The sequence below is a fragment of the Myotis daubentonii genome, chromosome 2 (assembly GCF_963259705.1).
Source record: "Myotis daubentonii chromosome 2, mMyoDau2.1, whole genome shotgun sequence".
In the NCBI taxonomy this organism is placed as follows: domain Eukaryota; kingdom Metazoa; phylum Chordata; class Mammalia; order Chiroptera; family Vespertilionidae; genus Myotis; species Myotis daubentonii.
This window is the reverse complement of record NC_081841.1, coordinates 61803651-61820977: the sequence shown is the minus strand read 5'-3', so window position 1 is coordinate 61820977 and position 17327 is coordinate 61803651. Positions and strand designations below refer to the sequence as shown.

Below are 17327 nucleotides of genomic sequence, written 5' to 3'. Positions count from 1 at the left end.
CAGCGGCACCTGGAGTTCCCCGGAGGCTGAGATCCTCTATGTCTCCTGCAGCACCAGTGAGACCAGGGGGCTCAGGGCCACATCCTCTGAGGGCTGTATGCCTAGTCCCTGTCAAGCCTGGCACCTGACACAGGGCAGGCCTTCAGCAACTACATGAGGATTGAGTCAGCCACTCCCTTATGTTCAGTGTACGTCCTCCACGTAACGAAAATGGACAAATGTGCTCTTTGAAGATTATCAACAGAAAGATTTAAAGGAGCAAGGTTTTCCCAGTCAAGGAAAAGTTCCATTTACCAGGACATCGCACTTCTCCAGCGTGTCAGGTAATTGGGGCTCGGCAGCCCTGTGATGTGCAGCTGGACAGTGCTGTCGCAGGAGCTGTGACCTATTTAAAGGCCGCATGGCTCTGTCGCCTGGCTGCCCCACATCCAGGCAGCCCAAGGCAACTTCACCAGCATGCGTCCGTCCATCCGTCCGTCCGTCCGTGCCACCCCATCCTTTAGGCGCTTCCCTCTGCATACGCCTGCCCCGGAGTTTCCGAATAGAATACCACAGCTGTCACTTTTCATTTTATTTCTGCCAGTGCTTTCAGCCTTGTGGGGTGACACTATATACTTTGTAAACTAACTCAGTAACTATCAGAAACATCACTGTGTTTTGGACCAACACGCCCACTGTGCTTCCTGCAGCCAGAGGAGGTGCCAGTGCAGGGAGAAGAGCAGGGACGCGGTTTCCGCATCTCGAGTTGAACACTTACCAGCTGGGAGGGGGCTGGCCCCTTCCCCCTCCCCGCCTTGGCAGAGCAGAGGGTTTCTGCAGAGACGTGGCTCCCGACCTGGAGCGAAGATGAGGAGGCTCTGAAGCCAGATCCCAATCAGGACAAACACCTGAGTCACTGCATTCTTCCTGCAGACAGAGACATTGCAGCCAGGTGCTGAGACCAGAGGGCCCAGCTTCACATCAGTGTCTGCATTGTACCCCCTGAGATTCCTGCCTTTGAAAAGCATGTCATGCTTTCATTTCCACGTTTAATGTAAACTTGCCCACCTTCTGATCTAAAACCAGCTCCAAACTCCACAGCCTTTTGGGGGAAACTAGGGGGAAGGTGATGGTGATGTGTGAGATTGTAAAATCTCTTAGCATTTATGAGTTATTCTTATTACCCGAGCAATGAAGTGAGGATTCAAGCTCGGAGCTTTGAACGTACACCAGATACATCATTGATGACCCAGTGTTAGGGCATCGAGCTTCACTCCCCCCAGAATGAGCTTCATCCCTCTGTGTTTACCCGTCTTGATGCTGCCTGTGCTTCTGCATAGAAATTTAGTGCCACCTCCAAGGAACCTTCTCAGCAGAAGTTTTACCTCCTCTGAACTCGCACCACCCATTGTTTATATGTCTTTCATATTGGCCGTATTTTATATATCACTAGCCATGTGCCTCTTCTCTCCCTTACCAGGTTCCTTTATAGTAGGGACGAGTCCATAGACATTTGTCCCCCACAGCATGGTGCCTGCACTAAACGTCTGGGTAGATCAAACCTGTGGCATCCTGGGAAGTATGAAGGCTGAGTGCGTAGGCATTAGGAGTAATAGCCTTGCTTCCTTAAGGTGTTCGGAAAACCTGAAGCACACCGGTGGTGGGGTCTCAGCCTAGAGGCCTCTGTGTGGTAATTCCCTCTTGTTAATCCACCCAGAGGGAATTTGTGGAGAAAGGGAAGGTTGCACATTGCTAATGGTTTATTTTCTCCAGCTATACAGTGTAAAATATGAGCTTTGGGAGGATAGGAGCTGCCACTGACTTCTTTGCATCTTTTACTAGTGCCTATTACGGTGCCAGAGATATAGCTGGTGTTCCGCAAGTACTTGTGGAATGGGTGTATGACAGACAGATGGACAAATGGATGGATGCTGTTGGATTTGGTTGGAACTGAAATTAGTAGCTGTAGACATCACACATGTATTGGATTTAGTTTATTGGACACCCTTCCCTTCAGTCTCTACAAAAGAAAGCTGGAAAGAGACAACAGCCACCCATCAACCTTAAGATAACTGGTGGAAAAGCCACTCGCTAAGGACATAAGTGATCTTGGTGAGCGAGCCCTTCCTTGGAAACAGCTACCCACATTGTTTAGTAGCAAGAGGCAAGAGGAATTGGGAAAGTATTGTTTCTCTCTGGGCCCATGGCGGCTGCACTGCTCGTACGTACGTGGGAGTGTTTCTCATGACCTTCTGCTTTCCTCCCAGGCCCGAGTGATGGCAACTATCGGAGTGACCAGGGGACTGGGGGACCATGACCTGAAGGTGCATGACTCCAACATCTACATAAAGCCATTCCTGTCTTCAGCTCCAGAGGTACTGTTTTTGTTTCTATTTTGTACAATAAAGTATTTTCTTACTTTGTTCCTCCTGTGACTCTCACCCCATATCCAACTGCAGTCGGCTTGTCTAGCATGTACTTCTGTGCTCTCTCTCATGTCTGTTGCTCCTTCCCACCCCATTCTCACATTGACTGTCCTGTTTCTACCCTCATGGCCTCTGTCCTGGTAGCTGCATAGCCTCCTAGTGGCATCCCCTGCCTCCTCAATCCACCCCACATATGGCTATTAAGTAGATTTTCCCAAACAGCTACTGTGACCTTGTTTGCGTAGAACCTTTAAACAGCACATGACCTGGAGAATAAAGCCCAGACTCCCTTTTTTTGGCATTCAAGGCTTGTTATAAATTGGTCTAACTTTTTAATCTGATCTTTGTTCCCCTACTGCAGCCTGAAGGAATTTACTATTCCCTACACATGACTCAGTTTCCCATTATTTACTTAACCGATTCCTTCTACCTCTAATGCCCTTCCTACCCATCTCCATCCACCCAAATTCTTTTTTTCTCTAGAATTTAACTTAAATGCTCTTCCTGTGGAGACTTCTGTGACTCCCCCCACCCCCTCAATCAGCAGTAATGTCTTCCCTCTACTCCAGATGGAGAGCAGCTGCCTCTTGCTAGTACAGCGTGTGCACTTTCTGCCTTATAGCATAGTTGGTGATGTATATTTTTCTCTCCTCTTAGATTTTGTTTTGTTTCGTTTTTTTGTTAATCCTCACCCAAGAACATTTTCCCCGTTGCTTTTTAGAGAGAGTGGAAGGGAGAGGGTGAAACAGAGACAGAAAGAAATATCGATGTGAGAGAGACACATCAATTGGTTGCCTCCTGCACACACCTCAACCAGGGCCGGGGAACCTAAAACCAATGTACGTGCCATTGACCGGAATTGAACCAGGACCCTTCAGTCCGCAGGCCGATGCTCTTTCCACTGAGCCAAACTGGCTAGGGCTCTCCTCTTAGATTTTTAATTACCTGGAGAGCTGCTATCATTCAGTTGATATATGGAGAAGCTAATTGAAAAGCTAGTCATAAATTTGGGTTAAAAAAATCATTTTTCATACAGTACAGGAAATAATATCAAGGTCTATTTCAGAGTACATAATTTCAAAAAGACTTTGCTCCTAAGTTATAGAAAAATCTAATGGTAGTTTAGGGATATACTTTTCTCACATAACAAGGCATCTGTTATTTGGGGGCTGCCAGTGGCATAGCATCTCCAATGTGCCAGGGCTGGAATCTCTCTTGTCTGACTTTCACTTTGGTGTTGCAAGATGGTGGCAGCAGCTCCAAGCATGACATTTTCACACAACACAGGAGGGACGCTCCTCTCTGTCCTGACAGACACTCACTTGCAAACCTTTGGCCAGAACTATCTCACATGACCTCCCCTCGCTACAGGGGAGGCCGGGAGGGGGAGAGCTTTATCGGTAGAAGGGAGCCAGGGAGGAGTGAGGCGGGTTGCCTCCCGTGGGGCTGGTGGTTGAAGTGATGCCTTGCGCTGGCAGTGCCCAGGATGTTCAGCCAGGGCTCCGTCTGCATGTTCTTCCCAAGGGGCGGAGCTGTGTGAGTGAAGGCTCTTTCTGTTGGAGGAAACAGAAACCCACTCAAGCTAACTCAGGAAAAGGGACATGTTTATTCTGAAGCTGTTGGAAGAGATGTTTGTGGTGTCTACTAGAAGAACGCGTGAGCAGCCAGGCTGTGTGGGGAGGTGGTCCTGGGCCCAGTGCGTCCTGGAGAGCCTCAGCAGGGGGAGGCTGCACTTTTCGTGAGCGTGCTGCCATTAATGGGACCAGCCAGTTCTAGTCTCTGCTGCCGGTCAACCCAGTTTCTCCCTTTCCCGGGTCCCGATCACCAGAGGGGAATCTCATTGGCTGCAGTGACTTTCCCGTCCGTAGATTGCCCCTTCAGTCTGTGTGTCCCCTCCAGAGCCACTGGTGGACACCGTCACCTAGGCCTGCCCCTTTGGCAGGGCTGTGAGCAGGGATCGTTTCTTCTCTTGCTGAGGCTGGCATCCAAAATACACCCAGCCACAGGCAGAGGAGGCCACCGAGAGGGAGGTCCCTAGTAAGTATCAGGCATGGAAGACACACAGATTTCCTGAGATCACCTAGGATGTCAGATGAGGTTAGCTGGGTAGAAGTGATAATTACCACTCATCAAAAGCTTGCAAATGTCTCTCTTTAGCCCTCCTAGCAATTGTGCTTGATGATGACCACTATTACGTCAAAGCGTCCTGGTCCCTCGGTTCTGGTCCATATCAGGATCCATACATTACTGCTGAAACGGTTCCTGGCCAGAGAAAAACAATCAATACTAACCTCAGGCATTTCTGTTTTCCCTCTTGGGAGAGGCACTTATCAGACATATTCAATGGTGCCGTCACCTTTCTGCTTTCCAAAAGGGACAGATGCAGTGCGACTCGTGTTCCCGTGGCGGCGAGTGTCTCGGGAAACACTAAGTAACCATTTTGCTCCTTAAAGCAGTGAAAACCTTCTCACCTCCCACCCCCGGACACACATATGCTTTCTATATAAAGTGAGAAGAGGCTTGGTTTGGTTTGAAGGAGAATGATCTCTAATGCAGTTAAATTATAGCTATTCCAGTCGTTCTGCTGCTGTGCATCCCAAGAAGCGACTGTAGCTTTAACACGTGGGCCTGTGTGGGACTCTCCCTGAGGACTGATGCAGCTTCCCAGCTGGTTGATCAGAAACCCCAGTCATCTGTCTTCAGTGATGCCGGTTTGCAGGGAAGTGGGTTGGTTGGTCCCACATTGGTGAGGAATGAGGAAGGATTCAAGAGGAAACTGGCAATCTTCGGAAAAATTTACATGGTCTTAGAGAAGTGTAGAGTTGAATAAAGTGTTGAGTTTTTTATAATAATAACTAGAGGCCTGGTGCACAAAAATTTGTGCACTCGGGGGAAGGGGGGCGGGGGGGGGGGTCCCTCAGCCCGGCCTGTGCCTTCTCGCAGTCTGGGACCCCTCGGGAGATAACGACCTGCTGGCTTAGGACTGCTCCCGGGTGGCAGAGGGCAGGCCCAATCCCTAGGTGCAGCCCCTGGTCGGGCTCAGAGCAGGGCCGATTGGGGAGTTGGGGTGTCACCCCCTGTCATGCACAGAGCATGGCGGATTGGGAGGTTGCGATGCCACACTCAGTCACGCTCAGGGTAGGGCCGATTGGGGGGCTGGGGCACCGCCCCCTGTCACACTCAAGGCAGGGTCGATGGGGAGGTTGCGGCGCCACCCCCTGTCATGCACAGAGCAGGGCCAATCAGGGGGTTGGGGCGCTGCCCCCTGTCACGCACAGAGCAGGACCCATCAGGGGGTTGGGGAGCTCCCTCCTGTCACGCACAGAGCAGGGCCGATCAGGGGGTTGGGAAGCTCCCCCCTGTCACGCACAGAGCAGGGCCGATCAGGGGGTTGAGGAGCTCCCCCCTGTCACTCACAGAGTAGGGCCGATAGGGGAGTTGGGGCACCGCCCCCTGTCATGCACAGAGCAGGGCGGATCAGGGGGTTGTGGCGCCGCCCTCTATCACCCACAGAGCAGGGCCGATCAGGGGGTTGGGGCGCCGCCACTCTCACACTCAGGGCAGGGCCAATGGGGAGGTTATGGCTCTACCCCGTCACACACAGAGCAGGGCCGATCAGGGGGTTGGGGCGCTGCCCCCTGTCACACACAGAGCAGGGCTGATCAGGGGGTTGGGGCGCTGCACCCTGTCACACACAGAGCCGCAGGGCGATCATGGGGTTGGGGAGCTCCCCCTATCAGGCACAGAGCAGGGCTGATCAGGGGGTTGGGGCGCCTTCCCCTGTCACAAACAGAGCAGGGCGGATAGGGAGGTTGTGGCCCCGCCCCCTGTCACACACAGAGCCACAGGGCGATCAGGGGGTTTGGGCGCTGCCCCCTGTCACACTGATCCCGGTGCCAGGATACCTCTCGGCTCCGCTGATCCCGGAACTGGGAGGCATATTACCCTTTTACTATATAGGATAGAGGTCTGGTGCATGGGTGGGGGCCAGCTGGTTTGCCCTGAAGGGTGTCCTGGATCAGGGTGGGGGTCCCCACTGGGTGCCTGGCCAGCCTGGGTAAGGGGATGATGGCTGTTTGCAGCTGGTCACACCCCCTTCAGGGTGGGGGTCCCCACTGGGGTACCTGGCCAGTCTGGGTGAGGGGCTGAGGGCTGTTTTCAGGCTGGCGGGTGACTGAAGCTCCCAACCGCTCCTTTTTTTCTTTTTCTTTTTTTATTCTGGGCCAGCTTTAGCTTTGAGGCTTGGCTCCAGCTCTTAGGCCTCCGCTGCTGAAAGCAGGTTTCTGGCCTTTGTTTACCTTCTGTATTTGAAACAATGTTGCGATCCTGCTGGCTGAAGCCCGATGGACTAAAGCAGGTTTCTGGGGTTTTGTTTAGCTTCTATATTTGTAACATAGTTGCTTAGAGTTGCAGCTCAGAGGCTTGCAGCAGCAGGCGGGGAAGGTTGGAGTCCTCCGTCACTGAAGCAAGCAAGCCTCATGTTCGCTTCAAGCTGCCTGGCTGCCAGCTGCCATCTTGGCTGGCAGTTAATTTGCATATCGCCCTGATTAGCCAATGGGAAGGGTAGCGGATGTACAGCTAATTACCATGTTTCTCTTTTATTAGATAGGATAACAGGTCACATTTGTTAACTACTCGGTCTGGACCAGACAACATACTTTATTTATTTTATATATGCAGTATCTCACTTAATCCTCACAGCTCTGTGAACTACATGTGATTATTATACCCCTTTTATAGAATGGGAAATTGAGACCCAGAGAAGTGAAATAACTCCCCCAACAGTGTACAGTTATTAAGTGGCAAGATGGTATTTATACCAAGGTCTGTCCAATTCAATCAGTGCGCATAGGGGAGAGAAGCCGAGCTCAAGGATATTTCTTTGGATAGTGGCCAAGGGACCCACTGAGTGCTGGTTCGAGGGGCTCTGAAGAGAGACCTTGGTCTTGGGACCTCAGTGTCCAGTTTTTCAGAGAAATACTGCCGGCCTCAGACTTAAGTTGTAGGAGAAGATGAGATGATGATGTAGTAGAAAAAGTAATTGGGAAAGGCAGCAATGGTGTTCAGTGTGTGCCAACCTGGGCCAGACAGAATTGTGCAAAATAAGATTGTGTACCTATAATTTAGCTTAATGGGTATGTTGTATGGATCCCAATATTCCTTTGCACGAGATTAAAATTGTTGTACATTTTAAATGCTTCCAGATGGAGCGGCCTTAGGCAGAGCCAGGAAAGGCGGAGGGAGATGAGAGGGAAGAGGAGCCCCTTGGATTGGCTACCATGGAGGAGTGTAGAGAAAAGGAGATGAGTACAGGGGACCCTCACCCCCATTCTGGGGACAGGAGCGTCTTTCCCTGAGGGGCAGTATTAAAGTCTATCTCTAGAGCAGGGGTCCTCAAACTACGGCCCGCGGGCCACATGCAAATACAAATATTCTATTTGTTCCCGTTTTGTTTTTTTACTTCAAAATAAGATATGTGCAGTGTGCATAGGAATTTGTTCATAGTTTTTTTCTAAACTATAGTCCGGCCCTCCAACGGTCTGAGGGACAGTGAACTGGCCCCCTGTTTAAAAAGTTTGAGGACCCCTGCTCTAGAGAAACAGCTAGGGCTTCTGTTGGGAGCCCAGGAAGCCAAGTAAATGGATTTAAACCATCCAGTGAAGAACAGCGGACTCCCTGCCTGTCTTCATCGCCCAGCCCCACCCTTCCCCGGCTTTCCGACCATGACTTCCTAAGAGCATTCCTGCGCTGTGCTTCGTCTTTGCCAAGCATGGATCCCTTTCACATTTGGGCTCTAAATTACAAACCCAGCTCAGTCTGATGGCTGCAACGGTGGGGTGGGGGAGAGGTGATTTAGTTCTAAGAAAAGAGGCTAAAAAACCTTCTTGGAAATCAGCACTGTTCCCTTCATCATTGTAGCTCCTAATCCGACGTGATGAGTTAAATAAAAATAAATCAAAAGCATGTGGATCAAATTTACCAAAAAAATAAAAATAAAAATTAGAGGAGGGTTTCTAGCCAAACACATTTTCAGTTTTGCTGGACGCGAGGCACTGGAAAAACCTCGAGTTTGCCAAACCTGAAGAGCAGCCGCCAGGTTTACTGAGCCTTCCTCAGATCTCCCGAGGTCTACGGCAGGGACTTCTGGCCAAGAACGGAATTCTGCAAGAGGGCCCGCCAACCAGCGCAGGCCTGCTGGTCCGGGGAGGGGCGTTGGCTCTCCCCGGGTCCCGGCATCTTGTGGTCTCCGAGCGACAGCGTGAGATGCAGCCTCTCCTCCCAGCCAGGTCTCCCATCCTGTTGCTCAATGAAGCTCATCACCATTCACCTTTTCTTTCACACCGTCCTAAAGAGTTCAAGGAGAGAAGGAAGGATTTGTGAACCAAAGGCCCCGGAGCCTGGACCCACCGCCTCAGCTCTGCAGTTCGCCCAGCCCAGCCCAGCACACACACCATGTTCAGCGCAGGCAGCTTGGCCCAGGCCTGAGGCCCCAACTTCCAGATGTTCTGTGCTCGACGCCCCTTTCTGGCCTGTCGGGTCCTCAGCAGAGCTAGGATTCCTCTAACGTCACTCACACTTTCCGGCCTCCACTCTAAGACTGCTGTTGCCTTTTGCCCCCTTTTGAGCTCCTGAAAGAATGAGGTCTTTTTCTTCATGGGGGCCAGTTTGCAAAGCCACCCCCTCCTCCATGCAGCCGTTCCTCCTCCTGCTCCTGCCAGACGGAACCGCAGGGAGCTCCATTTCCTCTCGGCTTCATTTTTCCTCTCCTTCGTGTTCAAGATTCCTGGCAGCTGTTGTTTGCAACTGCAGTTCACTCGTTTAGCCCATTCTTGGTTTTCTTCACTGAGACACGATGTTTCCTTTTATCTGAAAGAAACAGCCTTCTCTAAAAGAAGGTAGAACGGCGACTCTGGCATCGGAAGTCCAGCGCAGCCCCAGGCCCCCGTGGCGTGCCTGCAGGCTGGGTGGAAATGCCTGCACCGACACGGTGCTGGGAGGAGCAGACGAGAACATCCATGGAATTGCCTGGCACAAGGCCTGCTCCGTGGTCAGTAAATACAAGCCTGCCTTCCCCACCGGCTTCTGGAAGGCTTCACACTGAGGGGTTCCCAGGACTGACTTCCCCAATAAGGGAGAAGGACACTTTTGTTTGTGGCTCCCCTGTTATCTCCCATGAAAACAGGAACAATATTTAAGAACTCAGGTTGACACCTTAACATTTACAGTCTGATTCTTGGTAGCTTCTCGTGCCCCAAGCCAAAGTCCCACTTGGGGGAAAGAGAATGTTTTACTGTATTGTGTACTCTCTACAGCAGGGGTGGGCAAACTTTTTGACTCGAGGGCCACAATGGGTTCTTAAACTGGACCGGAGGGCCGGAACAAAAGCATGGATGGAGTGTTTGTGTGGACTAATATAAATTCAAAGTAAATCATTACATAAAAGGGTACGGTCTTTTTTTTTTTAGTTTTATTCATTTCAAACGGGCCAGATCTGGCCCGCGGGCCGTAGTTTGCCCACGGCTGCTCTACAGTCTGGCCAAGTCAGAAGAAACATTGGTGTGTAATGACATGGGCAGTGGTTGTGCTATATTAAGTGAAGCAACATGATTGTATATACTAAGATTGTGGTCAAAGTAGGTAAAGAAAGGTTACATGTGTATGTACACACATATACATGTCTATGTTTATATAAATCTTGAAGGAAGTTTTCTAAAATGGTCACAGTAATTATCTTTGGGCAGTAGAAGAGGAAAAACTTGTTTTAAAAAATTCCCTAGACCCCTCACAAATACTTCAGGAGGCGGTGTGATATAGTGGTTAGAAACTCAAGATTGGCTGTGTGACCTTGAGAATGTTACTTTACCTAAATCTCCGCTTCCTCTTCAATAAAAAAGAGGACAGTGGGGTTGTTATACCCAAGAACCTAAGGAACAAACGACATACATAAAGTCCCTAGCACAGAACCTGGCATAAAACATATGAGTTCCTAGCTTCTCTTCACCATCGACACCACACATTTCCCTGGCTCTTTACAGAGGGGTCTTGGGCCCAGTGATATGCATTGAGGAGAACACTGGGGAACTTGTCCTCAAGGAGCTAGAATTTTGGGCCAGTTGGGAGGTAAGACCAGCCAAAGACTAAGCCATAAAGCCTGTGATTCCTGCTTCCTAAGAGACCAGGGGCATTCAGAGAAGGGAGAGACAACCATATAATCGGAAGAAGATCAAGATAAGTAGGACAAGAAAAAGAGGAAAGCAGGAGTGAGTCTGGTGTGAATAAAACTTGCCTTAGCAGTGGTTCTCAACGTTGGCTGCACATTAGAATCACCTGGGAATCTTTTTATTTTTTTTGGTGCCCTTGACTGGAATCGAACCTGGGACCCTTCAGTCCGCAGGCCGACGCTCTATCCACTGAGCCAAACCAGTCAGGGCCTGGGAATCTTTTTAAAATACTGATTTCTGGGCCTCACCCTCCAGAAATTCTGTTTCTTTGTTACTAATGTTGTGGCGCCACCCCATAACAAAGAAACAGAACTTCCGGAGGATGAGGCCCAGAAATCAGGATTTTAAAAAGATTCCCAGGTGATTCTAATGTGCAGCCAAGGTTAAGAACCACTGCCTTAGAGGGTCATAGAGCTTGGAAGATGAACTTGAAGGGCAATGGGCTATATTTAATCAACCTAATTGTTGTGAAGGGCCTTGACCTGGACCCGCAGCAGGAGAGAAGGTCTTCAGCCAGGGGAGTAGCATGGTGAAGACGGTGATGGGAAGCAGCCTGGAACAGCAGGTGGGTGGGGAGTGGATGGTGGAGAGAGGGACGCAGGGAGCTGGTGTAGGACTGAAACTCCTGGCAGTGAGGAGCTGAGCTGAGGCAGGGACAGAAACCTAAGAGACATTTCAAACCAACTAAACAATGTGACTAGAACTGATGGTGGATTTGATATAAGGTGAAGCAGAGTGAAGTTAAAAAAAATAATGACTGTAAACTTTGCCACACTGTCTTGTGACACGCCATGGTTACTCTCCGTCCTGCTGGTCGGCAGTAGCACCCAGAAGAGTAAAGAGCAGCGATTGTTTCCTTTTCTATATGTCAAGTGACCATATAATGTAGCCTCTCAACCAGGGCATTTTTGAGAGTCAAATGGGGCACTATTAATAATAATACTGAGAAAACAACACGGACCAAAACTGTCTCAGGCAGACGGGGACGTGTGGTCTCTGTGTGCACCTCGCTGTCTTCGGAGCGCTGACCCAGTCGGTGCATCTACACGGCACCCATGTACTTCCACTCGCAGGCTGGGGCTCCTCTGACCCTCATCTCCGTAAACAGGCATGTTAGTGAGCACAGGCTTACTCTCCAAATGATGAATGAGCCAGATTCAAGCCCATTTGTTCACTGATTACTCAGTGAGCCTTTGGTTCAGTGGTGAGCTAGCCATTGGAAGCCCAGAGGAAGGGGCAGGTCGTGGGAGAACCCACCATGTAAGCAGGAAATTCCTCCCTGGAACTCACTCATCTCTCTGAGTTGTAAAGCCCGGGCCTGTGGAGAAAACGGAGCCTGTGCCATAGCAGCCAGCCAGGCACTGGGTACAACTTCAGGCCGCTCTTCACACTACCTAACATTTTAGCTGTTTAGAAACTTTCTGAGCTACTAGGACATACCTCCCCTCCAAAGTCAAATGTCTATTTTGTCTGTAGATTGCAGAAGAAAAAAGAAACCCTCAAGAATACCTGTGGTATATTTAAAGTATACAATTATGCCCAGAGCCAAAACAACCAGCTCCTTTTGGATAGCATGAGCAGCCAACATATCTGTAACACTTACATGTCCCTTGATTCATTGACAGTCAGATGCTTTGAGGCCATGTGGTCAGTCACATCAAGGTCTGACCCATCCTATGATGAAAGACTAGAAGAATGCTAAACCCATGAGCATTCCCAGTGGCCACCCAGTCCTAACCTTTTCATTTCACACAGGGAGACACTGAAGATTTGAGGAGTTGTGCCTCATTCCTCGCCACTTCACAGCAGAAATCCAGCACTTTGGCCAAACCAAACTATGGAAAGCCACCCAGCCCCTCAGCCCTCCCTTACATCCCCAGCCTCTGGCCCCTGCATGTTCTAACATGTAAGGTGTACGATGTCCAACTCCGGCTGCCTGACACTCTCCATCTGATGCATCTTTACTTCACTCAGTGTTCCTAGCAGGGGTCAACAGACTGAAGTGGGAATGAACAAAGTGGCTTTGCTGACTACTAAGGGGTAGAGATGGGCCTCAAACCCAAGTCTTTTGCCACCAAATTCAGTGTGTGCTTCTTGACATTGTACTGGTATAGTGGAGACAGAATCACAATAGGGAATTTAGATGCAATCTCGGTGCCAGAATGCCGATACTGAAATATTCTACTTGGGGTATAGAATCGCAAGGAGATATGCTAGAGTTTTCTTTTCTTCCGGTACAAGCGTCACATGCAAAGTTCTGTGGGTAGAGCTTTTTGGGTGGGTTGGCCACATGGGATATAGGGAACAAGACTTGTTCTCTCCTTATTTTCTACTACCTGTTGGCACCTTTACCTTGGGAGCAATCTGACTCTTCTGCCAAAAACACTACTGAGAGTTCCCGTCACTGTTATTTTCTCTTTTTTTAAGTATATTTTTATTGATTTCAGAAAGGAAAGGAGAGAGAGAGAGAAATATAAATGATGAGAGAGTCATTGATGGGCTGCCTCCTACACGCCCCACACTGGGGATCAGCCCACAACCCGGGCATGTGCCCTGACTGAGAATCGAACCACGACCTCCTGGTTCATAGGTCGATGCTCAACCACTGAGCCGTGCTGGCTGGGCCCACTGACTGTTATTTTACATGAGACTTTTGGAACTGGATCCCAGGTCCACAGAGCCCACTCTGACTCATCTCCTTCCATCCACTAGGTGACTTTCAGGTGTGTCACCCTGAGATCAGTGCCTTGAAAAGTAACATGTAGTGCATGAGAATTTGTAATGACCTTCCACATTATCTCATTTGATCTTTATAACAGCTTTGTGAGGGAGGCAGACACAGGTGTACAATATGATTTTTTCCAATTTTTTAACAATGATTTCAGAGATGAGAAACTTGATAGCTAAAGGAAATAAATGGCTTGTCTCAAGTCCCAAAGCCAGTTAGAAGCAGAGACCTGAAGTGAGGGCTCCTGCTAACAAAGGGAGAGCTCTTGCTCCTCCAGAAAGCCAGGCCTGCGCTGCGGGAGCTCCCCGCCCTCCGCCGAGGACTTAAAAGGGAAAAAGGGTTTGGAGAATCGGCTGAGCTGCTCAAGATGTAAAGGCCGTGAGAGCGTCCCAGAGAAGCACCTGGGGTTGGGCAAATGGAAGAATTGATGGATTCTTTTTAAAAGTCGTTTTCAGAAGCCGGTATGAGTTCTCTTAACATGACACTGAAATTTCATCAGTAATAGAGCAAAGATGCGAACATGTTTCAGACAAGCGCTGAAGCAGCAGCCTGCGGCCGGACACTACTAAGTGGAGGTGCTGAATTAAAAGTTGCTTGTCGCAGCGCCTTTGTAAAATCGGTGGTCGGTGATGACATTAAGGACATCTCTCAGTGCCGAAGACCCTCAAGAGCGTTCAGCAGTGGCTCACTGTGTCCCGCCACCACGACTCATTCCGCTCCCTCCCTGACGCTGCCTGCTGTTTGTGAGCAGCTCTCTGTTAGGTGTCCGTGCGTTACCCTTCAATGACTGCGGGAGTTAACAAGCTAAGTCTGTTGGGTCACCAAGAGCTTCGGGGGTTTTTAAATGGATCTCATATGTCAAATTTTTCTCATTCCTCTCTTCCATATTTATCCTTTGTCTCAGCAAATATGTCCTGAAGACCTATTCTGATTTATACTATGAAAGATACTGCTAGGCCCATGGGGGGGGCGGGGGGGGAGGAATCAGTATCTCTGGCCCCTAGAGGTTGAATTGGGGGAGGGGGGAGATAAGATGGCCAACTCACAGGGTGTTCATTGGAAGCAGGACAAGGGGAAATGCTTCCCTTGGTTACTGATTGAATGGTTACCAAGTGCCAGGCTCTCTGCTCTGTTGTGGAGACAGAAACGAATGGGACAGCTCAGAACTTGTCCCTAGGAGCTTATTGCCTAGGACAGTTTCTGAGGTGTGGTTCCCCCACCACCTGCCTCGGAATTACCTGGTTTTTAATGAAAAAGGCTGATGCCTGGGCTCAGAGCTACACAATCTGAGTTTTTAAAGGTGGACCCTGGAATCTTCATTTGTTTAATTAGCACCAAGGGATTCTTAAACACATTAAAATTTGAGAATAACTGACCTTGCGGAAGAGACAAACAAGTGAAGCCAGACGGGTGGCAATAGGTAAAGACTGTGCTGACGGGTGGAAATGGACTGACTGCAGAGGCCCAGGACGAAGAGAGTTGCTGCACTTTTGTCCTGGGGCAGGGGGGGGGGGGGGGGGTAGACACACTCTTAATCCAGAGGAGTGGTGGGTCCCGGAAAGAAGAAAGGAGAGGCACAAGAAGGCACCTGTGGGAAATCAGCTCACTCGTTCAGATCTCTGTTCAAATAGTGCCTTCCTAGAGAGGCCCCCAAAATCACATCTTCCAAAATGACTTGTCACGCTCCTTCCTCTGCCTGATTCTTCTTCAGAGCACCTATCACCTGACAGTGGTGTTTGTCTATCTCATCTCCTGGGTTAGAAGTCATGCGAGACTGTCACTTTTGTTCACAGCTGTATCTCCAGTGTCTAGAAAGGTAGTTGGCACACAGTGACTGCTCAATAAACAACACGTAATGAAGGCTCCAGGAAGGCAGATGGAGCCACACAGGCCTCATCTCTCAGCTGCTCAAATGAAATTGCTCTGAGAAGCTGCAAGAATCTCAAGGATTCCTGTGGCCTTTCTCTCCCTTTCTTGGCAGACGGTGAGGCAGGAAGGAGCCCTGACAAGTTCTCCAGCTCCCCTTCAGACAAGCATTTGTACGGCACACCTCTCCCTCCCGAGGCCTCAAAGACTCTTCCTGTATCTGAGTCCCGGGGAACCTCAAAGCCGATTAGCTTGATGTGAGGCTTCCCGGAACATTAAGAAGCTATTTCAGGAATGGAACGGGGAATGTGGGGAGCTGAGTGTGGTCTGACCCAGGAGGCCGACTGCAGCTTCAGAGAGGGAAGGTCAGGACTCCAGAGCCTGCTGGAGTCCTTTGAAGCCCTGCCGCTGAGGAGGTCGAGCGTCCAGGGGGATGTCTCGCATGGAAGTCCAATTTTTCTGAAAGCTTTCTCACAAAATGTTCTGCATCACAGGTTAATGTATAAGACATGAGTTGTAAGTGGAAAGTTGGCAAAGTCCTTTGGAAATTGTCTAAAGGGCAGGAAACAAAGGGTAGCAGTAAAAAGAAACCTAAAAGGATGTTAATTAGGGAAGTGCCTCAGGGAATACGGTTGAGACCAGCTTTTTATTATTTACATAAAAATTAGTTGGAGAATGGTATTGAAAGGGATTTTCATGTTGGCTAATGAAACTGCATTAGAGAGCTGTGTGTGGAAATGTGAATAGTGGAATTAAGGGAGGATTCAATTTATTGACAGAATTGAAAAGGAGTGTTTTCTAACATATTTCTATTTATCAACCCACATCCATTCTGTTCACCAGATTTCCAGTTGAGTAGAGGGCAGGAGAGCTTCAGCTTGAATAACTCAGATCTCCACATTTTGGGGGCCAACAGAAAGTACTTGAGATTTTGACATCCTACACATAGGGCGGGTCCTGAAATTGAATGGAATTATAATGGTATTCAGACCTAGAAACCTCTCTTTTAGAAGGACCTGGAAGGTAGATAGAATCTGCTATTTAGCTATCAGCATAAGATTGGGTCACCTAACATCCATGCATCTACCCATTTCCCTTTAGTTAACATTTTCTATCCTTTGGAGCTCGAGTTATCACAGAAATTCATTGTAGAAATTCCTCAGTAGGAAGCTAGCAGTCTCTCTTAAAGTTGTTGCATACACAGTGAGCCAGGACTTGAAGGTGGGAGCCCAAGAGTGACCTTTGCTATCTTCTCTTGAGCTTACCCCAGGGGATAATTATGTAGGCACCATGGAGGCTACTAAGCCCTTGATTTCCCTACAGCCTCGTGCGGTCCTTGGACCTGCAGTCTCGGAGCATGAGAGAACAAAGTAGAAATATAGCCTCTCAACTCACCCCAGAACAGAGTTAGAATCTGCATTTTAGCAAGAACCCCCGCTGATTTCTATGCCTTTGAGAAGCACTGCCTTAAGACACCCGGGAACCACAGAAAGCAATGCTAAGGGGATTTGGTTGCTTCTGTAGAGCGAAAGTTGGACCACAGGAATTCTGTGGCCTAAGGATAGAATTCTGGCATTTGAGGCTTTCTGGTCTGTAGACTTAAGATCCTCCCTCTTCTTTTCTTTAATTTGGCCTCATAAGGCACCCTGCCTTCTCCGGAATGTAAACATCCTTAAGTGAACATGCCTTTTGAGAAAGTGTTAAAAGGGGCACTGTATACCCCTGAGTGCTCTTCCCCTGAGTGTGGTCTGCACACTGGGCCGTTAGCTCATTGTTACCATCTACGTCACAGGCCACAGCAGCCTGGGTCCCGGAGGCTGCTTTTCAATTCTGCTCACTCTCCAAGGGCTCCGCGGGCAGGTGTGGTGCACTTAGCTGTTTTCTGCTGCTGGGTGTAGGCTGTTAGTCCACAGGACTGGTCCTGTGGCAGGGTGTCACTGGCCTGGGAAAACTTGCCTAAAACATAAGCTTGGCTTTCAAAGACATGGATTTGAGCAGTTTGTAGACCTCTTAGAATTTGTATTCTCTCTAGGCCTGAGATGATGTAATGATTGTGATGGGGCCTGGGAGCAGCTGCTCACACTGCCTCCTCCGCCCTCTCTCTTC

At 49.4% G+C, this 17327-nt stretch overlaps 1 protein-coding gene across 3 annotated transcripts in view; it reads left to right on the top strand.

The window, feature by feature from the left end:
* The window catches only part of PPM1H (protein phosphatase, Mg2+/Mn2+ dependent 1H), a 235934-nt gene that overhangs the window by 194227 nt on the left and 24380 nt on the right, over positions 1-17327 (top strand). For 2 of the 3 annotated variants that reach the window (XM_059683480.1, XM_059683482.1), the window contains exon 8: positions 2247-2354. In XM_059683480.1, the coding sequence (XP_059539463.1) occupies positions 2247-2354 (108 nt within the window). Of the gene's footprint in view, positions 1-2246; positions 2355-8757; positions 9843-17327 lie in introns of those variants that run through there. The other variant, XM_059683481.1, reaches the window with a different exon arrangement.